The sequence below is a fragment of the Podarcis melisellensis genome (assembly GCF_964234715.1).
Source record: "Podarcis melisellensis genome assembly, chromosome: 13".
Taxonomy (NCBI): Eukaryota; Metazoa; Chordata; class Lepidosauria; order Squamata; family Lacertidae; genus Podarcis; species Podarcis melisellensis.
The window spans coordinates 5,150,981-5,178,849 of record NC_138545.1 but is presented as its reverse complement, the minus strand read 5'-3'; the positions used below and the strand labels follow the sequence as shown (position 1 = coordinate 5,178,849).

At 46.6% G+C, this 27,869-nt stretch overlaps 2 protein-coding genes and 1 long non-coding RNA gene across 5 annotated transcripts in view; 2 read left to right on the top strand and 1 right to left on the bottom strand.

Annotated features, from left to right (window-relative positions):
- Positions 1-5,599, top strand: part of KCNAB3 (potassium voltage-gated channel subfamily A regulatory beta subunit 3) — a 38,079-nt gene extending 32,480 nt beyond the window's left edge. For both annotated transcript variants that reach the window (XM_081886910.1, XM_081886911.1), the window contains one exon: positions 1,542-5,599. In XM_081886910.1, the coding sequence (XP_081743036.1) occupies positions 1,542-1,631 (90 nt within the window). In that variant the 3' untranslated portion in view covers positions 1,632-5,599. The remainder of the gene's footprint in view (positions 1-1,541) is intronic.
- LOC309355938 lies at positions 4,079-20,800 on the bottom strand. Its single transcript, XR_014162649.1, has 2 exons — positions 20,486-20,800; positions 4,079-5,753 (listed from the first exon to the last, which is right to left on the bottom strand). It is a non-coding gene; the product is annotated as an uncharacterized lncRNA (long non-coding RNA).
- Positions 20,793-23,709, top strand: RNF227 (ring finger protein 227). Of its 2 annotated transcripts, XM_081887063.1 has the most exons (3): positions 20,793-21,417; positions 22,653-22,706; positions 23,463-23,709. In XM_081887063.1, exons 1-2 carry the CDS (start codon positions 20,832-20,834, stop codon positions 22,673-22,675), a joined length of 609 nt encoding a protein of 202 aa, XP_081743189.1. In that variant the 5' UTR covers positions 20,793-20,831; the 3' UTR covers positions 22,676-22,706; positions 23,463-23,709. The 2 variants fall into 2 exon arrangements, with proteins under 2 accessions (XP_081743189.1, XP_081743188.1); XM_081887062.1 differs by lacking the exon at positions 22,653-22,706.
- The last annotated feature ends 4,160 nt before the right edge of the window (positions 23,710-27,869 follow it).

The window sequence follows — 27,869 nt, the reverse complement described above, 5'->3', positions numbered from 1 at the left end:
TGTGGTGGGCAGGATCAGGAGCAAAAGGCAGAGGGTAGAGCAATGGGTGCAGATTTCACCTCTGTACACTCGCCTTCATTATACACCTTTAGGCACCAGACAAAAACGTTCCTCTACAACCAGGCCTTTGGCTGATTGCCATCCAGTGCCCTTTTAAATGAGTTGTGGAAGGGGGGATTATTGGTTTATTAGTTTTCTTGTTTTTCTTATGCATCTTACATTTTTTATATTGTATTTTTATGTTGCAGAACACCCTGAGATCTATGGATGCAGGGTGGTATACAAATTTTAATAATAATAATAATAATTAATAATAATAATAATAGTTTTTGCATACACTCACACACCCGTCTCTGTCCTATATCTAGGGAAGCATGAGGCAGGCAGTATCAAGAATTCAAGGACACACCCCAAAAAAAAGAAAGAGCGAGTGCAGAGCAGGTCTGGTAGAGGTGTGGCTGGGGAGAATCCGGGGGGCCAGATAGAGAAGTCTGGAGGGCCACATTTCTCTCTCTCTCTCACATCCCACCAAGACCTGAGGTTCTTCAGCCCTTATCTGGTTGTATTTTAAATCATTGTGACCTGCTCTGAGATCTTAGGGTGAAGGGAAGGTAATAAAATAAAACCTCATCCTGGGTTTTTGGAGGCGTTCCATAGAGCCATCCTGCCTAATAGCCATTGACAGACCTCTTCTCCTTCATGAATTCCCCTTGTCTCCTCTTAAAAACAATCTAAGCACAGTGGTTATACCATGTCCGCTGTTCATTGAGCGATTGCCGTCCCACACACTTCCCAGCGTATTTTCTTGCCAGTTTCCTTACCACAAAAAGCCTGTGGTTTCTTGTTTGGGTGAGTTTAATGGTGCGTTTTTAACTGCACAACCCAAATTTGCAGGTTTATGATCGAATCCCACCCACAAAGTAGCCATTGAAAGTGGAAGTAGCACTGAAGGGGCATTGAAAGAGGAAGAAAATAATTACTTCTAGATTTTCTCCACATCATGCATACCAGCTTGGTGGCTTTACAATTTCCATTTCAAATTTTAAAAAAGAAACGTGGCGACAGGTAGGTGGCTCTCAAAGAAAAAAGTGGTGATTAAAAAGGGGATGGAAAGAAAAGCCAGGGCACTAGAGAGGGTTGCACAGAGAGGAAAACTGGGACACCCTGCAGCTCTTTTTAAAATCCAGGTTTCCCCTGGCCTTTGACAGACATATGAGCCAGCTTATTGAATTGCTAGCCCACTCTATTTCCCTATTTATATTGAAGGCTTACATCCCTCCTCATTTTCAAAAGAACTTCAAGGTAGCTAGCGGAATAAAATCACAGCGATAATTTTAAACAACCTGGCATGGGACTCGGCTACATTGGCAAAGAAAAAACGCTTTATATGGCTTGTCTATGCATTCTAACGCTCTGACACCAGATGGTGCTGTGGAGTTCCGTTTTTGCTAACCTGATTTCTCATACAAAGTTTGCAACATATTTTAACTGCCACTGCCTTCCTCCTCAGTCATGCTGCCCCTCTCTTTCTCTCTCCGCAGGTTCTGACTCAGCTGACGCCCCAGGTCGTCCAGGAAATTGATGCGCTCCTGGGCAACAAGCCCAATGCAAAAAAAGAGTCCCGGGCGTAGGGACACATTGGCGCCCGGGACGTTGCACGCTGTTGTCCCAAAGGACTGCATTGCCTCCTGCTCCTCCTCTGGGGGGCTCCTGGCCCCACCTACCTACCCCTCCCTGCCCCACATGCTCTCCCACCAGCTGCCGCCTCTCAACTTGGCGGGGGTGGGCAAGGAGGAGCCGCTTTGCGCATGAGAACCAAATAACCGTATACTTCCACGGCGGGCGAAGTGGGAGGGCGCTGGCGGGTTAGCGCCTGCCCCCCGCAGCCGCCTGCTTAGATTACAGTACAAATAATAAGGCATGAACAACCCAGCTATGGGATTGGCGGGTGAGAGGCACCGCCTCCCGCTAGTGCCGGAACTGCCGGTCGCTTTGCCTCTCTCTTTCCCATATCAGTGCGCCTGGTTTTTAAACATGGGGCGGGCACAGCGCAACGAGGCAAAATGGGGGGAGTGGGGAAAACAAGCACACAGCTGGTGTATGATAACAATTGAGCATCTTTAGTGCATATTTAACCCCGCCGACCAAAGTCCCGTGTAGCGTTATCAGTCACTCCATACTTTACTTTACTTTTCTCCTCAGCATCTTTCGTTGGGGGGGGCATCCCACTAGCATCATTTGCAGGTTTTATGATGTTTTGAGGGACCGCAGAGGAGCCATCTTGGGCACGACCCAGTGGGAAGTCCTCTCAGCTAAATGAATGGGAGCTGCGCATGAGCGGGAGGGGCGCCATTTTGGATTTCCTGCCTCAGGCACCAAGATGTCTTAGGCCGGCCTTGTGTGAAGGCCCCAGTGAGGACATAGCTCAGATAGCCCCTGTCTCTGGTGGGGATATTGTGAAGGGACAGTCCCCTTCACCCCAATTCTTCAAATTTAACCTTCCTAGAGTCCTTTTTCGGATACAAATATCAGCTTTCTTCCCCTACCCATCTTTTATTTCCACTCACCCTCCCTCCCCAAAAAAACCCCCACATAAATTATTGCCTTGCCTCTTCAACACAACCTCCTCCCTTCACCGTCTTTCCGTTCCTAAACATTTAAGGCTTATCCCCCAGGGAAAATAAAACAAATCCCACCTTTTGAGGACAGTGGGGCTAGACAAAGGCAAATTTGTCCGTCAATTTGTGTGCTTAACTTGGCCTAGTCATGGACTATTATTTTTCCCACTGAGGGAGTGGGGAAAGGGAGGAAGGTTCCTGCAGTTCAAAATCGTTGCCAGAACCTGTTTCCCCTTCCCCGCTGAGTGGAGACTGGAGAGCAGTCATCTCCATGGCAGGATTACGTTCCTCCATTTTGGGGGGGCTAAGAAGGCCCAAAATTCATGGTTGTTGGGCGGATCAGCCCTTTGGGCAAGCGAAAGCCGTTTTGCCCACAAGCTCCACTTCAGCTTCTCCGATGTTCCTCAAATGTATCTCCCCCCACCTCCTGCCCCAAAGCGTAATTTGTAATGTCTTTATTTGGTTTCATCTAATTTGCAGCTATTCTCCTCACAGAATGCCATTACAAATTCCCCCCTGTTACTTTTGGCAGGAAAGCAAAACTGGCTCCCTTCCTGCTCCTCGGGAGCAGCAGAAGCAGATGGCTGAGAAGAGAGAGAGAGAAAAAAGACATTTCTCTCTCCTTCCCCCTCAGTTTCCCTCTGTGGTTTTTCATTTTGCCATGAATTTCCTCCCCAGAGGCCGACACCACCGAACCTTCCCGTTTCGTTGCGGAGGTGGAGGCTGCCTTATCGCTTTGGTTCTGACTTAATCTCTCTTTCTCTTTCTTTTTTTGCTTTTCATTTTTTAAAACAGAATTCCATATTCACCCTTCTCTAGGGAAAGAGCCATCTCTTCTTAAAGCAATAATATATTGGAAAAAAAGCGTCCTCAGGGTCAAAGGGTCACCTTGGGGCAGTGGGGAGAGAGGAAGGCTAGCAACCGAGTCCCCCCCTGAACCCCCTTGCTCCCGGGGAGCCCTGTGGCACCCTATTTTTTGCACAACTCATTGCTTTGAATCTGCTGCGCTTCCAGGGCAGGGCCGCTGTGGCACCTGTCCCCCTCGCACTGGCTGCAAAATTATACGATGCTGTATATATATATATATATACATATATTTTCTCTGTCGAGAATGAGTCTGCTTCGAGTTTTACTCTAGAGTAGCACTTCTGTCGCTTCCAGGAGTCTCTGCAGGGGGTTGGGGTGGGTCTGCAGGTCAGAACTGAGGCTGCTTGGGATTTCTAAGATGGCACCCACACATACCCCTCTCGGTTCCTCAGGTCATTCCTCAGATTTATTGCATTGTTTCCATGAGGGATAGCTCAGCCGGTAGAGCGCGAGACTCTTAATCTCAGGGTCCTGGGTTCGGGTCCCACGTTGGGCGAAAGATTCCTGCACCGCATGGGGTTAGACTAGATGACCCTCGTGCTCCCAACTCTCCAATTCTATTATTTACGCCACACCTGTTTTTCTCCGGGGAGCTCAAGGTGGTTTATGTGGGTCTCCTCCCCTTCCTCATTTAATCCCCACAGCAATGGAGGTTAGGCTGAGAGAAGGCAGCCCAAAGATCAACACCCTATAATCTTCATGACCTAGTGGGAATTTGAAACCTGGTGTCCCAGGTCCAAGTCTGACACTTTAACCACTACAATCTTTAGAGGCTTTGAACGCATTTTGTTATATATTTATTTATTTATACCCTGCCTTTTACCCCGACAGGGACTCGAGGCAGCTTACAGATAAAATAAGAACAGCTAAAAACATTTGGGGGGGTGTTAAATTAAAAACATTAATAGGAAACATTAATATAATTAAATATATGTATAATCTTAACATCGGTGGGCTCTCCTTCACTGGAGGTTTTAAACAAGAGGTTGGATTGCTGACAGTCAAAGATTCTTTAGCTGTGGTTCCTGCATTTCAGGGGCTCGGACTGGATGACTCAGACTGGGGCATAGCTGTCAACTTACAGATTTGAAAATAAGGGACCAGCAGCCTCGAAAATAAGGGATCAGCAGCCAAAATAAGGGATCAACAATTACTTTGATGAAATACATATTTTGTTGCATGCAAATGGCTTTAGATACCTAGGTCCATAAATTACCATATAGCATATATTCAACACAAAAAAGCAACAATTTGTTGTTGACAAAGGACAGCTGGACATAGAAAGGGCCCCATTAACTTCAGTAGCTTATTTAAGGGACATCATCAATAAGGGACAGCAGCAGGACATGGCGCTGGGATAAGGGACTGCCCCGCCAAATAAGGGACACTTGACACCTATGCCCTGGGGTTCCCTTTCCAACCCTACAATTTTTAAGGTTTTTAAGATTCTATCTGTTTGTAGCCCAGATTTGTACCCCACAAAAGCTCAGGGCCAGGAATCTGTTTATAAACTGTGTAGGAAATCTGAAGTGGGGCTGGCAGGTGGGGGGACTGAATATATTCAATTTTTAGAAGAGATTTCCAAACCGACAGGCAGATATTTTTAAATGGCAAAAGGGGGGTTCAGGTCAGTTTTGCCTGGGAGCTGGACTCCTGGGCTCCTGCCCCCAGATATGACTAGGCTGTACAAGGTGTTTCTCTGTGTGTGAGTCTAGTAATATTTAGCCGCCTTTTGATAAAGTTCTTTTGGATCCGCAAAGGGACTAGGCAAGAAAGCCCTGAAAGATTTCAAAGTGCAGAGCTCGTTCCAAGGGAGAGCAGCTCCCTCTGCAGCACAGCAGAGGCATTGCAGGCCTGTGCACAAATTGCCCCTAAAGGAGAGAGAAAAGAGCTATTTCTACTGAAAAGCAGTCCCCCTGCAGAGACCACCTTGCAGGGATTTTTTTAAAAATGCTTGATATAAGTAGAATGGGCATGTGGCTTTCAAAGAGGGTGTTTTTTTTGCCCCTTTTCTTCTTTTGGGGTGTGTGTGTGTGTTTGGGCGGTGGGGTGGGGGCAGGGAGAGATATTTGAAATATTGAAATACTGAAATAAAGAATACATGAAGCGACAGACCTGGTCTTGCTTGTTTTGTGATGCTTGTTCTTGTGATCGATGAGATGCTTTGAGAAGAGGATTTGGAAGGGGAATGAGACTCCACCGTTCAGCAATGTTCTGTCTTAAAATGCTCATATTGTCATGACAACAATCAGTCGCAGGCATCTGTACCTGGAAAACAGTGCGGGGGAATGACAGAGATATCTCTGCCTGGTGTGATGAACCTTGAGTCCCTGGACTCCCCATCACTTATTTATTTAGTGAGCTTCATGGCTGAATGGGGATTTGAACCCAGGCCCTTCCCAGCTCCAAGTTCAACACTCCAGCCACTCGCTACACTATGCTGGACCTCATCCCCCGACCATTGAGCATGAGACTCTTAACCTCAGGGTCACGGCTTCAAGCCCCACTTTGGGCCAACGTTTATTGCATTGCAGGGCGTATGGGCTAGATGATCCTTGCGATCCCTTCCAACTCTACAATTCTGTGAGTCTACCACCGTGTTTGTGCGTCTGTGTTTGGTAATGCATTGTTCTTAGGTCCACACTTTCTGACCTGGAAATGAAACACAACAAACACTTGGCCAGACACTTGCCGTGTGGTGGGCGACAAGAGCATAGCGCTTGCCCTCGCTTGCATTGTTTTATTATGTTTTAAATATTTTTTGGAGAGCCGTCCAGAGTGGCTGGGGCAACCCAGTCAGATGGGCAGCATATTATTATTATTATTATTATTATTATTATTATAATATCATCATCATCCTAGTCTCTGCTACAGTAAGCTTTGTTCCAAGGAAACAGGACCCTGCTCAGAGATCGGGGTAGCATGCAACAACATGTACATGTTTGAAACTCTTAATCATGGGTTAGAGCCCCACAATGGGCAAAATATTCCTGCATTGCAAGGGGTTGACCCTTCCAACTCACAATCCTATGATTCCTATGAAACCTTAACCATTGCTGGATCCATGCCTAGGCTGCCTGGGTGTGGTGTAGTGGTTAAGAGCGGTAGATTCGTAATCTGGGGAACTGGGTTCACGTCTCCGCTCCTCCACATGCAGCTGCTGGGTGACCTTGGGCCAGTCACGCTTATCTCAAGTCTCTCAGCCCCACTCACCTCACAGAGTGTTTGTTGTGGGGGAGGAAGGGAAAGGAGATTGTGAGCCGCTTTGAGACTCCTTCGGGTAGTGATAAAGCGGGATATCAAATCCAAACTCCCCTTCTTCTCCTTTACAAGGTTTCAAGCAGGCATGCTTCCCAATAATAGTTCTGCTCTGTTTTGCCTTGGCCAAACCCTGGCCAAGAGTTCTGTGTCCAGTTCTGGGCACCCTAGTTTCAGAAGGGTGTTGACAAGGAGGAAGGTGGGCAGAGGAGGGTGACCAGGATGTTGAAGGGCCTGGAAACCCAAGACTTATCAGGAACAGCTGAGGGATCTGGGTATGTTTAGCTTGGAAGAGAGGAGATACGATAGCTGCCTTCGCATCTCTAGTTGTTTTCTGCTGCTCCAGACAGTAGGACCTGGACCGAAGAATTCAAATGACATTCAAAGGAGATTGCGCCTGTTAACAGAGAAATCTGAGGGCTCCCTTGGACAAAAAAACAAGGACACCAGCCAGGAATACCAGAGCAAAACAGCAGCTAGTAGGCTTGGTCTTTATTGAAGACTGTCGCGACAGGACTCCCACCTGCCACCAGGTGGAACAAGATGGAAGCCCTGAACAAAAGAAGACCCCAACTTTTATTAGCTACTAATCCCCCAAGCTACACCCCTAAGAGTACATCATAACTACATCATTGACACATCACAAAGAGGAGGGGTTCAGAGAGGAGTTGTGGTGGTAACCCGAGTGTCTTGTCACCTGTCCGGTTCCTCCTTTCCCCCTCCCCATGATTACATTCCTGAGTACAAAGAGGAGTTCACTGTTTCCTTCCCCCAGAGGGAAGGGCTGGTCACTGTCCTTTGTTTCAGTCCGTACTGAATCCACTTCCATATGCAGGTCCTTTGTGAGTGTGATGATCTTCTGCCTAGGACCATCAAGGTTGGCCAACTGGGTAGGGCTCACACTTGGGGGATTATGCCTGCCTTGTGTCAAGTCTCCCCCCTTTGATAGTCCTTCCTTCATGGTATAAAATAAAAGTGGAACGGTACAGATCCGATGTATGGCTGGTGTGTGTGTGTGTGTGTGTGTCGTGTTTGTACAAACTGAATGATTGGGGCGGGGGTTCTGAAACACGCTACAGTGGCACAAACCTTAGTCACCTCCCATTTGGATTACTGTAGCGTGCTCTACATGGGGCTGCCTTTGAAACGTGCTCAGAAACTTCAGCTGGCTCAAAGGGCTGCAGCCTGATTGTTGACTGGGGCTGGTTCTAGGGAGCAGGCCACTCCCTTGCTAGAACATTTCCACTGCTGTTTCCTGGCACAATTCAAAGTGCTGGCTGTGACCAATAAAGCGCTATACAGCTTAGGTCCCAGCTACTGTATCTGAAAGTCCGTATTCCCTCATATACACCTGCCCAGGCTCTGAGATCTTCTCTCAGTGCTGCCACCTCCACAGGGATGTTTGGTAGGGGCGCAAGAGAGGGTCTTCTCGGTGGTGGCTGCTCCCAGGCAACTTTGGAACTCCCTGCCTAGAGAAGCCAGACTGGCTCCCTCCTTGCTGTCCTTGAGCCAGCAGGAGATGACTTTCCTGTTCCAACAGGCTTTTGGGAACTGACTGCTTTTAACGAAAGGGCCGACGCTGTGCTGTGTTTATTGTAATTATTTGTTACGGTTTTAATGGATTTTTAAATGTGTATATATAGTTTTAGTGTTCGTTTATAATGATTGGGTTTCCCCCCTATGTTTGTAGCTGTTCTTATTTTTATCCATAAACCACCTTGAGTCCCTGTTGGGCAAAAAGGTGGGGTGCAATTAAATGATTAATAAGAAACATTAGGAAGAGCTTTCTGAGGATAAGAGCTATTCAGCAGTGGAATGGGTCCCCGGAAGGTCATGGACTCCCCTTCCTTGGAGGTTTTTAAACAGAGGCTTGGTGCCCCTCTCTCAGGAATTCTTGAATTGTGGTTCCTGATTTGCAGGGGGCTGGGCTGGTACCTTCCAACCGCACAGTTCCATGATTCTACAGAGGTGCTGTCAGCTGACCTTGGGACCATTTGCTCACAAAGCAGTGAGCTACAGCTCTTTGTCCCTGGCTCTTGGAGGTGAAATTCTGCCTTGGGGAGCACAAGCATGTTCATGCTGTGATAAGTCCTTCAAACATTTACCAAATGGCGTTGGTCCATGTGCCGCGGTATCCTGGGGGAACCAGTGCTTCCTCTCAGCTGCGCAATTACATTATTCAAGAGGAAATAGCTTATCAGTTACCTTCTCTGTTATTAGCCGAGAGATTGGCGAGTCACAAACCCAAGCGCCTTCGGCACATGAGAAGTTTCACCGCTGCTGGCGGCACGAGGCACAGGTTGAAACAGGAGCACCGTCTGAGGAGGGGGAATCTTTGCATCAACTCTCATGAAAAACACACAGTAAAAGGTGCTCGTCTTTTTAGATCTATGGCCATTCTCATGACGGGGAGAGTTGAGCCCATCAAGCATATACGACATGCTTCCTGTCTGGTTTCCTTTTCACCAGGGCAAGGCAAGCGATGGAAATTGCAACTTGAGTTGTCAAGCTGCTTGCATTGTGGGAAGGAGCAGGCGGCGCCTACAATTACCAGGTTTATGAGCATCCCTCGCCAAGAAAGCAAGAGGCACACATTAGGCTACGCTCCTGTCATAGATTAAGCCGGTGTCGTTTATGGGACCCCCTCGAGCAAGCAAGCTGATCCCAGTTACACAGTTTTCTTAATCCGATTTCTTCGCCTGAAGAGTTCAGTACAGTATAGGGTTGTAACGTCTGATTGCTTCATCAATTAGATTAAAAATGCTTTGGGTCAACTGAGGTGTCCTTTAATCAGATTGTGTGTGTGTGCACGCATCACACATGGAGCGGGCCCTGCAACAAAGTGTTGCAGTGTGAAGTGCTTCTGTTCAGAGTTCCAAGTACTCCACCACTACCACCCCGACAGCAGTTTGTGCCCATTGAACATGCTTAGTCTTCATATCAATGGGCAACTCACTCTTCCATCCCCAGTACAGTGGTACCTCGGGGTAAGTACTTAATTCGTTCCGGAGGTCCGTTCTTAACCTGAAACTGTTCTTAACCTGAAGCACTACTTTAGCTAATGGGGCCTCCAGCTGCCGCTGCGCCAACGGAGCACGATTTCTGTTCTCATCCTGAAGCAAAGTTCTTAACCTGAAGCACTATTTCTGGGTTAGCGGAGTCTGTAACCTGAAGCGTATGTAACCCGAGGTACCACTGTAATGTCTAAAAATAGCTTTGCAGCGTGAACCAGGAAGTGACATAGCCACTCAACATCATTTCCATGGCCCAGCCATATCTGTATATATATGCTTTCACTCACTTGCACGTTCATAGAATCATAAGAGTTGAAAGGGACCCCTAGGGTCGTCTAGTCCAACCGGCTGCAATGCAGCAATCTCAACTAAAGAACCCAAGACAAGTGGCTATCCAAACTCTCCTTAGGAGAGTCCAGCGCCTTCCCAGGGAGTCTGTTCCACTGTCAAATGGCTCTTGCCATCAGAAATCTTAATACTCTCCCAGTTCATGCCTTGCCTTGGGTAAATCTTCTAGGTAAGATAATCCCATTGTTGGGGTCTGGCCAGCCTGGACGCCACACTCTATAGTTCTCTTATCCTGCGAGGGATGGCAAGAACTGGGGTTGGAGTGACTGACTGTGTGTGTGTATGCGCGCGCGCAAGTGCAATATAGGCTAATAATACAGGCCTGCTTTATAGGGTTGTTAGAAGGATTACAGAGGTGATGTACATGAAGCATACAGAGCACTCAATAAATGGTAAGGATTGTTGTTGTTGTTATCTTGGGATTAGCATGTACTGATTTGCCAACCCAGAATTTATAACGCCACTCTCACTATTTAGAAAGAGGCTGACTCATGCAAACTGCGGCAGTGGCAGCTGCAGTTGGCAGCTCCCTGTCTCTCGGCTCCTGCCAATTCTCTCTCCGTATCCTTAAGTGAACGAACTGAATCAGTGGATTCACTCTGCAGCTGGGAATGAATCAAGAAAGCAGGAAGGGGAGGGCAAAGGAGGAAGCTTAGGAAAGCCTTGGTTCAGAGCAAATGTGAGATCATGCAAGGAAGGCGAGGCGACAGCAGCAGCAAGCAGATCAGTGCTGGAAGGATGGCGAGGAATAAAGGCGAGGCCACGAGAATTCCACATTGCTGACCTAGTATCACACTTCAGGCTCTTGCAAGAATTCTGCAGGCTTGGCAGCAAACTCATTCTCCAAATGTGGTTGCTTAATGTAGCCAAAACAGCATCATCCATGCTCACAAGAGGGGCGTATATAAGCAGGGTCAGGCAAAGTCTAAGGTTTGCAGAAGTACAAAAAATATTGTAATGCCCAACCCCAATCTCTGAGTGGTGAGAGACTGCAGGGGTTTCAGCGCTTTTCCAGGGATTGGTTTCCCTTGAATGAAGGTCACTCAGGGCATTGTCCAGATCGACACACACACCCGCAAACCCACAACAATATCGAGGGGGCAGAACAGCTTAAATGTGACGGGGGTGCAAGAAAAACAACCTCATATCAATGAAGAAAAAGTATGCTCAGTGCCATGGTATGCAGGCTAGCTGGAGGGGCAACAAATGGAATGGAGTATTCTGGAATAGAACATGACTAGCTAATGGGGTGGGAACCTGGACAGGAGCACTCCTCACACTGCAAACATTTTGTTGCAAGTCATATTAGTTACCTAAAGAACAAGAGTCAAAGGAGCAGACAGAAATCGAAAAATAGACCAAATTCCTGTGATCTGCTCCTTTCCCTTCATTGCACACCCCCAGTGTAAATGAAGGTGGAAAGTCGCAGAAATTTGTGGGACTGGATTTCTCCACTACAGACTCAGATCTTTGCAGCAATATACAGTGGCGTAGTGTGGGGGGTGCAGGGGGGCCGGCCGCACCGGGTGCAACATCTGGGGGTTAGGGTTAGGGGGCCCAAATCCACGGGTTAGGGGTGCAAATTACTTGCCTTGCCCCGGGTGCTGACAACCCACGCTACGCCACTGGCAATATAACATTAATGTTCACAACCATCAAGCTGGGCTCTTGAGACTTCCATGAACCTGAAAGATAGCATATTTACTCTCTACTTCATCCTGACTGGTGTTTCATGCAGAGACAATTTTGTCAGGCTCAGCCATTCCCAGCTATTTCAAATTCCCTTGTGATAGCCAGGTGTTGTCAGAGATCCTTGCAGCTGCCGAGAATGAAATTTGCATGAGCTTCTGTCCTCAACCGGTTTGATGGCTTCCTGTTTACCTGGGAGATGTTGCTTCTGCGGGCAAGGAAGGGAGTCATAACACCCAGATCCACTATCATCCCAAATGGGTCTGGAGAGGACCTCCAGTTGGGAACAGCTATGCCTCCGTGGCCGATCTGTACAGCGCCTAGTACAAGCCCCCCCAAAAGTAGCTGACTGTTCACAAAACCAAGAGCAAGATTTATTGTGGCATCGGCTTTCATGGACTAGATCCCACTCTGTCAAATGCATGAAGTGTTATCGTCAGCTGGAAGACTGAGGGACCTAGGGTATGTTTAGCCTGGAAAAGAGAAGACTGAGAGGAGTTATCATAGCCATCTTCAAATATCCAAAGACCTGTCACATGGAAGATGGAGCAAGCATGTTTTCTCCTACTCTGGAGGGTAGGAGCCATGCCAATGGATTCAAGTTACAAGAAAGGAAAAGAACTTTCTGACAGCAAGAGCTGTTTGACAGTGGAATGGACTCCCTTGGAAAGTGGTTGTCAGAGCTGCCCGAGGTCCCAGCTCACAAAGGACCAACGCCAGTGCATTACTATTTACAAAAGTCTTTATTGAAGTTCAGTTTCGATTTCAAAGCCGCGGCGCGCAGCTCTACGTCTCAAACTCTAGACCGCTGAAGCTCCGTCTGAATCTCCTCCCCCCAGACACCAGTTTAAGACTCTAGCCTTGCTCCACCTCTTCCTTTGCTCTCTTCTCCTCTGGGCCCGCCTGTCCGCTGGGGTCTCGCCTCTTCTAGACTCTTCTGACGCTGAGGAGTCCCCTGAGTCTTCCCCCTCTCTCCGGCGGGCTTTAGGACCTGGTTCCCAATCCGGGTTTCCTGCTGTGCCGCGCGCCTGTACATTTGAACTTGGCGCGCGCCCAGCCGGCCACCTTCCTCCTGACCGTTACGCTGCTCCTATCACTGCTTCCCCCTTCGGGGAGGCTAGCTGAACCTGACTTCCCCTCCGTTCCCTCACTCTGCGATGGAGGCGTGGCCAGCCCTGACTCATCTCCTCTCCCTGCTGGAGGAGAAGCTGGCCCTGATACATGTGACTCTTCCCCCTCACTACGCTCTGGTGGATGAGCTGGTCCTGATCTCCCGCTGCTGCTTTGGGAGTCCCCGATGGCCCCTTGTTTCTGGTGTGTCCCCCCTGGGACCCCCCCTGCCCTGGCCATCGGCGCCCCCCTCTGGGAATCTTCTGATTCGCTGGAGAGACTCATGGAATCTCTCGGGCCACTTTCATACTCCCCTACGCTGCCCTCAGATTCTTCCCCTTCGCTCTCCATTTCCTCTCTCCCCTGTGCCTCTGCTCCTGAGTCCCTGACAGTGGTGGACTCCTTGGAGGTTTTTAAGCAGAGGTTGGATCTGTCATGGATGCTTTAGTTGAGATTCCTGCATTGCAGGGGGCTGGACTAGATGACCCTCGAGTCCCTTCCAACTCTACAATTCTGTGATCCTAGCAAGGGGAATATACACAGTGGGGACAAGCAGCTTTGAAATACAAGACGCACAGCTTGAGACATTTCCATGCAAAGCTCATGACTACAGTAATTATTCACAATGCTAACCGGTGATAACCCAGTCTTCCTAGCTAGCTCTAAAGTGGTAGCGGAAACCCTGGTCTCAACTGAGCCCCAAACAAATAGAATCAAACTTGCAAATGAATTCTAGTTCTGTGTTAAAAATACAAACATCAGAAAAACCAAATTAGATGGCTTTTCCCCCTCATAGTCCTTTCCCCTGACTCCCATTTGCCCTCTAGATCGGCATTTGCCAACCTGGAGCCCACTGGGTGTTTTGGACTACAACTCCCATCAGTCCCAGCTGGCATATGGCTAATAGGAGTTGTAGTCCAAGACACCTGAAGGCTGGTGAAAGCTGATGTAGATCATGAATGGTGCTGCTCAACAGGAATCATATCTCATAATTCACCAGTGCGAGCAAAGGATGTGGTTGTCAGCCTTGCCCTAACACCTCACGAGGCACGGGACCTTCTCAGCGAAGAAGGGGATGCTTTGGGATGACTTATTCCACCTGGCATAGCTTTGTAATCACTCACCCACTCAAAAATGTTGCATCACTCCAGCTTCGGTGGTGGGAATGGGTGTTGTAGGAAAATGCCCTTTCTATACGCTTTAACCGGGTGAGCAGATCCTTCTGCAAATGGCATTAGTAACAAAATTAGAGTCAATTGTGGGTAGAAAGGTAAAGCAGCACCACAAGGAAATGTGGCAGTGAAAATGGCCACAAATAAAGAGGCCTCTGACAGGTGAGCATATTTAAGAGGCCAGAAATTTCCCTTGAACATCAACTTTAACTGCCATCAATCACAACCTCTACATATTTATTCCAGCTGTTGCTTTAAAGGGGGAAAAAACTTCCTATGCAAATACTGTCAGTGAAGGGAGGTCAGAAGTGGGGTGTGGGGGATGCCTTGGGATGCGATTGAAGGGCAGGGTGATGCCCTCTCTATGCCATAGGGTCAGGACTAAGGGGGTTTCCAGACTGAGACGGCTGCATGTGTACGTGCATTGTTGCACAAGGTTAAAACCCTGAGGGTAATTTCTGGTTGAAGGCTTAGTCAACACACGGAGCAACCAGGAAACAGCTGCTATCTCCATACTTGGGGGCGAAAAAATTCAAATCCTGCTTTCTGCACTCCCCGGCAGGGAGAAGCTGGCACTGGGAGGCTTCCTGGATGGCCAGCCAAAGAACCGGAGCCCTGACCTCATCAGAAAGCTCTCCCTGCCAAGGCCCCAGACGGACACGCCAACAGGATGACTCATGCTCAGGCAATTGAGCAGGTTTTTGACACTCTTGGCCCTTAAGATACAACAGTCAGACCAATGCAAATTTAGCCCTCTCTATCATATCCTCTCTGAGAGCAGAGAACAGGACCCCGGTGAAGTCATCAGTCCTAGTAAACACAGACCCAAAGCAAAATCTTGTTTGCCTTTCCAGTAAATCTTATTTGTCCAGGGCGAAAATTGGCTCAAGCAAGGGGGATTTCCGGCACTTGCGGTCAACAAACATTAAACTCTCCCATTACCTCAGAGGGTTTCCCCAACAAGATTTCTCCAGTGCAGTGTCTCCGTTTACTGAACAGCACACAGTGCTTTAGTGCCAAAGAGCCAGCCTGGACCCAATGCAGTGAGCAGTCCCCCCATCTTATTTAATATCTCCCTAGATACACACACACAGTGCTCCCCTCTCAGGAGTCCATCATCACCACCCCTCCGAGGTGGATAATCCCTTGCAGCAAAGAAATCGCAACCTACTGGGAATTTAAGCATTAGCATATTTATAAGCTTTCATACACACATCACTGGTTGAGATAATGTTTCAACTGCTTTTAGAAAGTTTTAAGAGTGATTTTAGAATGCTTTTAAGATTGATGTGTTCTCTGCCCTGGGCTCCTTCGGGAGGAAGGGTGGAATAGAAGTTGAATAAGCAATAGTAACAATAGCTAATATGCATATACAGTGCTATTTTTCTAGAATAAGAGGTGCTGGAACTTACCATGAATACGGTACCTCCCTTGTCAATGGCGCCCACCTGAGGTTGTGGTGAGTTTGGGCTGAAAAAAAGCCCTGCGCTCCATGGTTTGGAGGGACTGTAAATAGCAAAGGTGGTTGTGATTATTATTCTGCCTGGCCTTCAGAAAGCCTAAGGTCCCATTGTTGCAGGAACCCACCCACCCCAATCATTCAGTTTGTACAAACACGACACACACACACTCTCACACACGACGCTTCTGTTATAAATTCATAGAAAATCAGCCATACATCGGATCTGTACCATTCCACTTTTATTTTACACCATGAAGGAAGGGGGGAGACTTGACACAAGGCCGCCATAATCCCCCAAGCGGGAGCTATACCCAGTTGGCATGCCAACCTTGATGGTCCTAGACAGAAGATCATCACACTCACAAAGGACCTGCATATGGGAGTGGATTCAGTACGGACTGAAACAAAGGACAGTGACCAGCCCTTCCCTCTGGGGGCAGGAAACAGTGAACTCCTCTTTGTCCTCAGGAATGTAATCATGGGGAGGGGGAAAGGAGGAACCGGACAGGTGACAAGACACTCAGGTTACCACCACAACTCCTCCCTCAACCCCTCCTCTTTGTGATGTGTCAATGATGTAGTCATGATGTAGTCTTAGGGGTGTAGCATGGGGGATTAGTAGCTAATAAAAGTTGGGGTCTTCTTTTGTTCGGGGCGTCCATCTTGTTCCACCTTGTGGCAGGTGGGAGTCCTGTTGCGACAGTCTTCAATAAAGACCAAGCCTACTGGCTGCTGTTTTGCTCTGGTATTCCTGGCTGGTGTCCTAGTTTTTTTTTTGTCCAAGGGAGCCCTCAGATTTCTCCGTTAACACCATGCATGGCTGTACTTTAGCAGTGTTAGAAACTGGGATAGGAAGCTAGGAGCCATGTGGCTCCTGGGGCCTAGGTTGTGGGAACCAAAACAAAATGTCTAGGCACCTTTTTTTTTCTCCTGCCGTGCTACCAGACCAGGCAGCCTGGGAGCAAAACAACAATAACAACGGTTATTGTTGTTGTCATTGATATTATTTTGCTGTCAGACGAATCAGGTGGTATGCAGGATTGCACGGCAGCAAAAGGTGCGAGTCTTTTGCTACCGCAATGCCAGGCAAACCAGCTGACAGCAGCCCGGACATCTCCCAGTGCCAAAAGACTGGTTGCTTGTCAAAAAGTGCTACTAGCACCCGGCTAATTTCGAACACTGGCACTTCCTACCCACACGCATTATCCTCATAAGCTGAGAGGCAAGCCAGCCTTCCTGATTCGGCAAGTCTCCCCAAACCTAACCCAGCTATTTGCTATACATTCATCTGCCCCTCCATCCTCTTTCTTTCCCCACCCGTCCAAGCTGGGCAAATACAAACCCCATGGCCTTGTTCCTGGGTGGCTCTTGATCTTTAAAACTGTAGCAGTTTGGGATCAGGCTATTGGAAGCACCACCTGCCCTTACAGAAATTGCTTGGACTTTAAAGTTTGCCTCTGAGACACTGTATGCAAGCCTACTATCAAGATCTATCAGACTGCCTGGCATCAGAGACACAGATCTTCGGGGTCCCCCCTCAAAAAGAAAAAAGAAAAGAAAGTACATATGGCCCTATCTTTGTTGAAATACTCCCTTTTTTAAAAAAACAAAAAACCCTTACCTTTTAAAACATGTTTGTTTCAAACTGTGCTCTATTGAAAGTACCGTGAATCAGGTTTTAAACCGCTCTTTTTCACTTTCTGAAAAATGGATTGCCTTATTGATTTTTTTTATTATAGCACAAACTAATTGTTCTGCCATCATCTATCCATACATTTATAAATAAATCATTACGAATTTGAATGCATAATTCATATGCTGCCATAGCAATTCCTGTTCAAGAATGATAAATCTTCATATGCATGAGGGGCGATACTGAATTTCTGCTTTCCCCTTTCTTCACGCAAACACATTATGCTTAGGCATTGTGGCTGCATGCTGTACTTTAATGAGCCACTCTTTTTTCCGTAGGCATATTGTGCTAATGCCATTTAGCAGCTATTATATTAAATTTGCCACTGTTATTAAGGTTCCCACTATATTTTGGTGCTCAGGTGACATGCATCATTGTTTGAAAAACCTAACAGAATTCGTAGAGGATTCAACGTACTGTACATCCTTCTGTTTATGTAATGACATTTCCCCCTAAACTGCTGGTTGTTTACACATAAAGTCAGCTTCAGATTTCCTGTACTTGAAGGATACAAAGCACCTGCTGTGTAAATAGAAAGCCCAATGTTACAACATTCAGCATCTCCAAATTATGGGCAGGAAAGAACCCCTAAAACCCTGAACTGCTACCAGGTAATATAGGCAATACTCAGGTCGATGGACACAGGCTACAATTATAAGGCAGTTCATATAGTCCCACAACATTAAGATATACCGTATTTTTCCATGTATAAGATGCCTCCCTGTATAAGACGTCCCCTACTTTTGGGGACCCCAAATTTAGAAAATGGGCATATGCACTATCTGTGTATAAGACGCCCCCAACCTTAAAGTAAAAAAAAAAAACTAGCCTTATACACAGAAAAGTACAGTAATTTTGCCAGGCATTGTGGATAGCTTCCTTTGTACTTTTAAAATACTGTTTTATTTGGTGTTGTTGTTGTTTAGTCGTTTAGTCGTGTCCGACTCTTCATGACCCCATGGATCAGAGCACGCCAGACACTTCTGTCTTCCATTGCCTCCCGCAGTTTGGTCAGACTCAGGTTTGTAGCTTCGAAGACACTATCTAACCATCTCGTCCTCTGTCGTCCCCTTCTCCTTGTGCCCTCCATCTTTCCCAGCATCAGGGTCTTTTCCAGGGAGTCTTCTCTTCTCATGAGGTGGCCAAAGTATTGGAGCCCCAGCTTCACGATCTGTCCTTCCAATGAGCACTCAGGGCTGATTTCCTTAAGAATGGAGAAGTTTGATCTTCTTGCAGTCCATGGGACTCTCAAGAGTCTCCCAGCACCAGAATTCAAAAGCATCAATTCTTCGGCGATCAGCCTTATTTATGGTCCAGCTCTCACTTCCATACATCACTACTGGGAAAACCATAGCTTTTACTATACGGACCTTTGTTGGCAAGGTGATGTCTCTACTTTTTAAGATGCTGTCTAGGTTTGTCATTGCTTTCCTTCCAAGAAGCAAGCGTGAGGGGAAGTTAAAAAAGAAGTCATATTATTACCGGTAAATGCTATGGGAGGGCTCCTGCCATCAGCTCAAGACTGTTTTATTCCAACAAGCTTTTGGGAGCTGTTTTTAAGCAAAGGGCGTTTAATAGTGCTATGCTGTTTTTGCTATCTGTAAGTAAATAGATTTGTGTTTATATTGTTTTAATTCTACTAGTAGAGTTTAATTACTTTTTATGTGAACGACTTTCTACTGGGTTTTATAAACAAAGATCATAGGAATAAGAAATGATAATAAACAGGCCAAGTCTCACATCATTCATTTATCACGAAAATAGCATAATAAATTTGCAGTACTGTAATATCTACAACTTTTGGTTCGTTATTAGTGGTCAATGTATATGTTCTTAGCTTGCGAATTGCTTTAAACAAAAGGGAAACAGGATATAACAGAGTTGACAGATAACAGTCAACATTGCATAGCTAAATGCCTAATCAGAAGCCCTTATGGTTGTGCTTAGATTAAGTATGAGTAATACTCATTTTTCCTATTATGTCACCAATGAGACAATATAAAATGTTGGTATATTGATGAACATGGGAATGGGGTTCAAAGTGAAGATAATAATTTATGTTAAAATTTAAATATAGATCAACCACATTGAGCCAAATGCTGATGTGGGAGATTGTTCGTATTCTGGAATACTGGCATAAATTATGAAGTTAATTATGAAATTAACTGGCATCAGAACAAAGCCATTTTTCTTGATCTGTCCACAAGTCAACTGTACAGTAGTTTATTTGTTAATCTCTCGGAGTCCTGCTGTTTTATACTGATGGTTTTATTGTTGTACCAGAAATCTTTCCAGTGTCTAGTTGCGTCTTGTCGTTTGTAATAAACGGCTTATTGATTATCATGTAAATCCAGATTGTTGTCTTGAATTATATTTAATAAAGCTAATTCTGGTTTGAGACTTCCCATTGTTGTTCTGTTATTTTATTAATTTCTGGAATATCAAATTTCAGAAAAGCTGGATTTTTGGAAATTCCCATATCAGTTCCTATTGATGTCTAAATTTAAATACTTGTTAACTATTATCTTTTATATATATATTAGCTTTTTGTATTTTAATCTGTATTATTTTTTTTGTAAGCCGCAATGAGTCCCCACTGTCAGAAAAAGGTGGGATAGAAATGAATAAATATCATTTTTATTAATGGTGATGATGGTTGTGATGATTATATATTCATCCATACCCCTTATTGACGAGGATTCAAGGTGTCTTACAGATAAAATAAAAACACTGGGTGGTTTCTTTTTTTGGGTTTTTTTTTAAAAAACACAATGAAAATCAACTGAACATTATTGGAATTAAAACCATATAAACAAAACCACCACAACAAAATAATGCATGCTAAAAGTAAAGAAACAGGGTTGCCACACCTTTCAGTTTCGTGGCACAGACAGAAATCAGATTGGTGTAGCTGGTGAAGTTTTAAGGATGTTAATGTTAAAGTTAAATGTTATAACAATTGTGACTTGGGAAACCGTTCAAAGGCTATGCAATGAAATTCAACCAAGGGGAAGCGGGGAAGTCACTTAACAAAGTTAATAAGTGTAATTTTCAATGAGGCTATGATTTATGTTTGCTTGTCTTATGTGTTTGTTTGTTTATAATAGAGTGAAAACCATTAATTTTTTTTTTTGAAAAAAACAACAACAAAATAATGCATGCTAAAAGTAAAGAAACAGGGTTGCCACACCTTCCAGTTTCGTGGCTCAGACAGAAATCAGATTGGTGTAGCTGTTCTTCCCGCATCACTTTACCTCAGAAGCCTCACCAGTTGGATTTCTGCCTGAGTCAACAGGTTGCTGGGAGGGGGGCGCCTCTCCCGCCTGCCCTCCCCGCCCTCCACCAACCGCCTCCCAGATTTTTTCCCGCCTTTTTCCCCCCTTTGAAAGAGGACTGGGGAGGCGTGGCCTTTCGCCGCGCGCCGCCCCTCTAGCTCCGCATTGGCTGAAAAGAGCAAAAAGGGGCGTGTACCCAAGCGACCGGGCACGCTCTCCTCGTGTCTATATATAGAGGCAGCCGGCGAGAGGCGCCCTTCAGTTGGCTCGCGCGCCTCGCGGTAAGCGTGCAAGGGCCCATTGAAAGTCACAGGCAGAGGAGGCTATGGCCGTGGACGAGCGCGAAGAGGGCGGCGCCTCCGAGGACCTGGAGTGCGGCATCTGCTGCATGCCTTACGACCGCTGCGGCCGCGCGCCGCGCCGCCTGGGGGGCGCGCACGGCTCGTGGAAGCCCTCCCGCTGCCGCCACGTGATCTGCAGCGCCTGCGTGTGCCAGCTGGCGCGCGAGGGCTGGTGGGAGGAGGTCACGTGCCCTTACTGCCGCACCGTCACCTCGCTGCGCGAGCGCGGCAACTTCCTCGTGGCCGGCGTCAGGCGCGGGAGCGCGGGGCTGACGGGCAACCGACGACGCCTCGTCCTGCCGCCCATCGACGCCGAGCTCTGGCAGCGCGTCGTCCGCCTCGAGAAGCAAGGGGCCGCCGGCGGGAGCAAGGCCGAGGAGCGCCTGGGGGAGAAGGAGGGCGGCGGCGACGAGGAGGGCGACGACGGCGAGGCCGGCCAGTGGCGCCTGTGGAGGGCGCTGAAGAGACTCCTGAAGGGAGGGAGTGGGGACGGCGATGCGCCTGCGCGGAGCAGGAGAGGGCGTGGCCGGAGCAGGTCCGTGCCCCCCAGGCGGAGACCACCAATCAACCGTGAGTGCCTCTTCTCGTGCGATAGGGGGGCGTGGTCTGATAATAATAATAATAAATAATAATAATAACAATAATAATAATGATGATGTTATTATTTATACTCTGCCCATCTGGCTGCATTTCCCCAGCCACTCTGGGCGGCTCCCAATCAAGTGTTAAAAACAACACAGCATTAAATATTAAAAACTTCCCTAAACAGGGCTGCCTTCAGATGTCTTTTAAAGATAGGATAGCTGCTTATTTCCTTCACATCTGAAGGGAGGGTGTTCCACAGGGCAGGTGCCACTACCGAGAAGGCCCTCTGTCTGGTTCCCTGTAACCTCACTTCTCGCAATGAGGGAACCGCCAGGAGGCCCTCAGCGCTGGATTTCAGTGTCTGGGCTGGATGATAGGGGTGGAGATGCTCCGTCACATATACAGGACCGAGGCCGTTTAGGGCTTTAAAAGTCAGCACCAACACTTTGAATTGTGCTCAGAAACGTGCTGGGAGCCAATGCAGATCTTTCTGGACCGGTGTTATGTGGTCTCGCTGACTGCTCCCAGTCACCAGTCTAGCTGCCGCATTCTGGATTAATTGCAGTTTCCAGGTCACCTTCAAAGGTAGCCCCACGTAGAGCACATTGCAGTAGTCCAAGCAGGAGATAACCAGAGCATGCACCACTCTGGCGAGACAGTCCACAGGCAGGGAGGGTCTTAGCCTGCATACAGGTGGAGCTGGTAGACAGCCGCGCTGGACACAGAATTAACCTGCGCTGCCATGGACAGCTGTGAGTCCAAAATGACTCCCAGGCTGTGCACCTGGTCCTTCAGGGGCACAATTACCCTATTCAGGACCAGGGAATCCCCCACACCCGCCTGTCCCCCCAAAACAGTACTTCTGTCTTGTCAGGATTCAACCTCATGTTATCGCGATTAATTTTTAAAAATAATTATTAGTAGAACATTTGTTTTCAATAAGCTTTTTAAAACAGAATAATGGAAAGCCACAGGGAGTGAGGCTCATCATAAGGGTGGAAGGAACAAATAGCCCAGGAGTCTTGAGGGGCTTAGCAGACCTCTCTTGTTGGCAGGAGTCTGCCTTGCCAGGTGCATGAAGTGCTGCTCACCTTGGGAGATGTGTGTGCGTGTTTGGGGTGGTGGATGTAACACTTTGCTGCAACATGGCCTCTCCACAAATGCTTTTAGTCGCCATAAATGTTTGCCTTTTAAGCCCATCTTCGCTTTTGCTTTGACAGACGTAACACGCCTGGCCTTCTGAGGTGCTGCCTGCTGCCTCCTGCATCTGACTTGTGGGTCTTCTTTCTTCTTTTTTAAAAAGGAAACTTTCTTGCTTTGAAACTTTATGTAGATTTCATTGATTTACTAAAATGGGATTAGTTGGCCAAGGTTTCCTTTAATTGAGTGGCAGCACGGTTATAAGATGTGTCAGTTTGGAGCAAGCAAGCAATCCTACTGGCCGGGTCCTTAATCTCCATTTTATTGGCATCACGTAGTTGACTATATTGACATATAGTTTATGTATGTTAATGTTTTTTTCAAAATCCAGGTGTTGGTCAGCTTTTCTGCATGTGGGAGTAGTGTATGGGGGCCAGGAGGCAATGTTAAATTACCCCCTTCTGTGCAACAGTTCATAACCACATTGAGTTTTCTTCTGTAGGGTGGTGATGGTGGAGAGAATCCCCAGGTTTCATATTCGTATGTCAAGATGGGAAATTGAGCAAGTGAGCTAGAGCAGGGATGTATCGGTAGACAAAACTATTGTAGATGAGTCCCATCTCCCTTTGGGCTGAAGTGTACTCCAACTTCTTACAACTATATACTTAAAAGTGTGCCAGTCCCTTGACTGAGCACTTCCTTTCCCTTGCCTCCATGATGCAAAGTTGGGTCAGGATGGCGGTTCAGGTGAAACACTTTCTTGCTTTAATATGAGGCTCCTGAATTAGGCTTGTGCTGACGAACCTAAGCTTTGGCATTAGCGGTTTTAAATATTTATGGGTCCCCAATTATAGTTCACACCAGTGGCTTTCTTTTTCTCTCCTGTGCAGCCTATGGCCCTGAAATAAAGGACTTGGCACTCATGACTTGCTACATCATCTGAAAAGTGGCTGGCTTGGAATCAACAAGCTTTTATGAGCTTGCTACATCAGAAGAGTAGCCAGCTTGCACCTTCAAGGCTTTGATGAAGCATCCTTTGTCCACCCATGCGGTGTCCTTTCCCTGCAGCACGTGCAGGATGAATGAGGTGATGCACTGTTCTTTTGGTTACCATGCGACAGATTTTCACCATGCTGCTCAAGAGGAGCTACAGAAACTCTTTCATCCCTTCTCCCCTCACAGCTTCTGTCTCCTGAAATGGAGCAGAATGTGGAAGATAGCAGCAGAAAGTGGAGGATGGCCTGTCATAGGTGATACAAGATTACATCTCTTCTGGACTAAGTCTGTGTCTTGAAGGCTGACTTGCAGTCAATTTATCTTGCACATAGGTTGTTTAACATGGTTCTGAACCATGGAAAGTTTTCCATTGTCTATGTACCTTTCAAAAAACTGAGGGGGCATACATGAGATTACTTTCTGAAGGTACCCTCCTACGTGCACTGGCAAAAATGGGATGGATGCAGCCAAGATTGGATGGCTTACAGTTTGAACATATATTTTGGCACTCATAGTACTTTGCTTTCCAACTGCAAAGTAGCCATTTTAACAAAATTTGGCATGTGCCATTGTTTGAGATCAAGGATGGAAATACTGTGCCTTGCAATCCCTGTGTGTATGTATATTCTGTTTTCAGTCTTGCAAGCTACATCTTTCATATTTGCCTCCCCCCCCCCCACCCTCAGACAGCATACCTGAGGGCGAAACAAATTTGGTTAAATGGCTTCATGGGAATATTTTGGTATATTATCCAGTTCTTACTAAGGTTCCCCCCCCCCCTCTGTTGCAACATGTTTTTTGACACAAAGTTGAGGTTGTTTCCTAGTTTTTCAGATGAGTAACTGAAGTAAAAGTTTATTTGACCAAAGATCCTTTGAGAAGACCATCCAGGCTGTAAGCAGGCCTCATAATCCTTGTGACTGTGTTGGTTTGGCTTGTGCTTCCTCCGACCAACACAGTTTTCTTTTGCTGCATTCATTACGAACTACAGAACAGATTCTGCAGGCTCTCCCATTTTGGAAATCTCAGATGTGAAAAGTAGAGGCAGTCGGCCTCTCCTAGCTAGATACTGCGTTCTTCCTGACAAGGAAATTATTTAAGTGTTGGTTTGTTGTTTTTTAAAGAAGCATTTCTGTGAAATGTGTTTGGCATACTTGATAATTTCATATTTATAATTCTTCCCCGTTTTGCCAATTGTAACTTATTTAATTTTAATAAAAACCCAAGAGTGGAACTATTATTTTGGTTATCTTTTTGGTTTTGTAAAGAGCCCCTTAGTCCGAAACACATCAGTTAAAGGACCTCACCAATTGAATTCTGACCTACATCTTGATTCCAAATCTTGGCAGCCAAGCAGAACCCCTCAGTCCACAGATTACCAGCCTTTCCACAGCACGCTGTTTGGGAATCATTTTACCAACCTAAAAGATTTCTGGGCCTTTGTTGATGTAGGGGGCCTGCCCCTGCCTTGAGACAAGCCTTTGTCTTGGGTCAGCAGAATGCACAGTGACCCACCTCCTAACTTTGACATGGCAGCAAAAACCTTGAAAATGGGCAGGGCTGATAAGGTCGTAAACCAAAATATCTGAAAGGCTGCTCAGGGTCCAGAAGCTTTGTGAGCTCTTGAAGCAGGGTAGTGCGCTTCATCCAAAAGCTCTCAAGGTGAGGAAAAGGTCTAAATTTGGGGGAAGATGGATGTAAAAGACTTAATTGGTTCTTAAAGTAGGAATGGGGCAAATAGTTTACAGTTTTTTATTAATCACATTTATATCCCACCTATTCACTTAGGAGTTCAGGATGGCAGACATAGTTTCCCCTCTGTTTCATCTTCACAACCCTGTGAGGTAGGTTTGGCTGAGAGGCAATGACTGGCCCAAGGTCACCAAGTGAGTTTCATTGCCATGTGTGGATTTGAACCGTGGCTTCTCCAAGGTCCTAGTCTGACACTTAAACCTCACTGCATTCAAGAGAGCTTGACAATATTGCAGGTTTGGCTAGCCAGGTGGGATCTGCCATTTCCCAACACCTTGAGTAGGTGAGACCTATGTGTGTGTGTTCCCTGCAGCCTGCAAATTCTCCACCTGGGTGACTCGGGCTGCTGCGTTCCTTGCTTTAGCACACCTGTCCCTGGCTCCTTCCGATTCTGGTTTCCCCATCCAGAGAATTGCAGCAATTTCCAAGCCATCATATCCTGTTTAATCATCGCTCTGGACTCTGCAACCAGCCTCTCTCTCATGACTAGGGACAAGGGCTGCTTTTAATGGGCCTGTGTGGGTGGCATCTGCGTGACTCACTCTGGCTAGTCCACCCTTGCCCACAGCCAGACACAAACAGATGCAGCAACCGTGGAGGGAAGTGACTCAAACTTTTGGCGGCCAAGCAGCCTCATTTTGGAAATGAAGTTGGAAATTGCCTTGAGGCAGTGGCGTGTGATCGGGAGAGCGACCTGTTAAGCCAAGCCGAACATCTGAACGGTGAGTCTACAACTCCAAAGGAGAATTTGGGGCAGGATTTGGGTCAGCTTGATGCCTAAAATGGGTTACACTGATACACCTGAAGTACCACAGAAGCTGGTCTTTTTTTTCTTAAAAAGACACACCTGGACGTAGCTGATTCCCATGGTAAGCATAATGTTATTGGGGGCTGTATCTACTTTTGTGTTACGCGAGCCCACCATTTGTGACTGGTGCCCCCATTGGTCCAAAAAGGTTGGCAACTCCTGATTTATGGCACTAGTCCTCAAACATTTTCAGTCCTAGGACACACTTTCAACCCAAAGTTCCTACAAGGGTCCTACTTTTGATTTTTTTTTTTTACACCATATATATTGTTACTGTGGGAATGTTGCCGCTGTGACCCAGGAGGTGAAAAATGCAGAATTCATCTAGCAAGTGGAGCTTTTTGCTGCAAGTTAAGGGTTAATATTGATACATGGAGCAACGTGTCTTGCTCATTTCCCTTCCTGTACTTGTTAAAAAGTAGGAAAGAAACATAATATGAATAAATCTATTGAATGTTCCTAGAGTATGGAAGGTACATAATGGGTTGCTATAACTGAATCCATGTGTGAGATTGGTTTAATTTCAGCAATAACTCAGGTGAAAGTCATACAACCTGTTGGTGTGGACCCCACTAGTATAGGTAATTCTCAAATTGCCTGGCAGTGTGTGAATGGGGAAAATATTAACCGCTAATATGTCTCAACCTTATTGTCCCTCTGTGGCTAACTCATGGTGTTCCCTGTTGAGGAGATAGAAAACTGCAGAAATTGTAACGCTGTTAGTCTTGGGGGAAGGAAAATTGAGGTAATTTTTACCTTGAACGTGTTTTGTTTTTAATAGACCATGAATAATTTTCTTCAAAACATGGTGCGAGCAAGTTCACAATCTAATTGACAGAAGAGTCTATTCTGCTTCAGTTTGTGGGGTATGTTTTAGCTCTGAATTGCTTGACTCTACAGTGCTCTACAGTGGTACCTTGGTTTACAACCATAATCCGTTCCGGAGGTCCATTTGTAAACCAAAACAGGTTGTATAACCCAATGTGCGCTTTTGCCAATGGGACCTCCCAAGAAAAAATTTGTTTGTAATCCAAAAAAAGGTTGCAAACCGGGACACACATTTCCGGGTTTGATGTGGTTGTAATCCAAAACGCATGCAAACCAAGACGTATGCAAACCAAGGTATCACTATTTAAATCAGGTGTCACATTTGTGGTTCTAAAATTTTGCTTTTTGTCTTTCTGGTTTTCCAAACGCTGCCTCCCCTCAAAGCTGAGCTTGGGTCAGCTCTAGGTAAAATCTCCCATGCGAGTTCATTCATTTTAAGAAGCTGGTGATTAGTTGAACTTTCAAAAGGGGAGTGGGGTGAGTAGTTGGGAGAGGGGGGTTGCCAGCCTGGAGTCAGGCAAGTAAGTGTGTGTGTGTGGGGGGGGGTAGAGATCAAACTAGTGGAGGGGAATAAAGACATTGCAGTAAAAAATAATGTATCAGGTATCCACTACCAATCACAATCCATTTTGAATGGCACACCCTGGGTTGGGAATGAGTGAGTAGACTAGGAAATCATACAAGTGTCGCCTGCAGTGTAGGAGGAATGGCCATAGTTTTGCATGCAGAAGGCCCCAAGTGCAACGCTCACGTCTCTAGGCAGGGCTGGGCAAGTCTTTGGTGTGAAACACTGTCAAACTATTATCAGCCACATGTCAATGGAACTGAGCTTGGTGGCCCAATGGTCTGACTAAACACCATGACACTTCCTAGCTTCCTCTATTGCACCAATAGGAATTCAGACAAGCAGCCT

What these genes read in the sequence shown, in the direction of transcription:
- RNF227 (XM_081887062.1), top strand. Translation starts at nt 20,832, where the DNA reads ATGGCCGTGGACGAGCGCGAAGAGGGCGGCGCCTCCGAGGACCTGGAG. An exon ending in GCGGAGACCACCAATCAACC is followed by an intron (nt 21,418 to 23,462) that starts GTGAGTGCCTCT and finishes TCTCCTGTGCAG; the next exon opens with CCTATGGCCCTGAAATAAAG.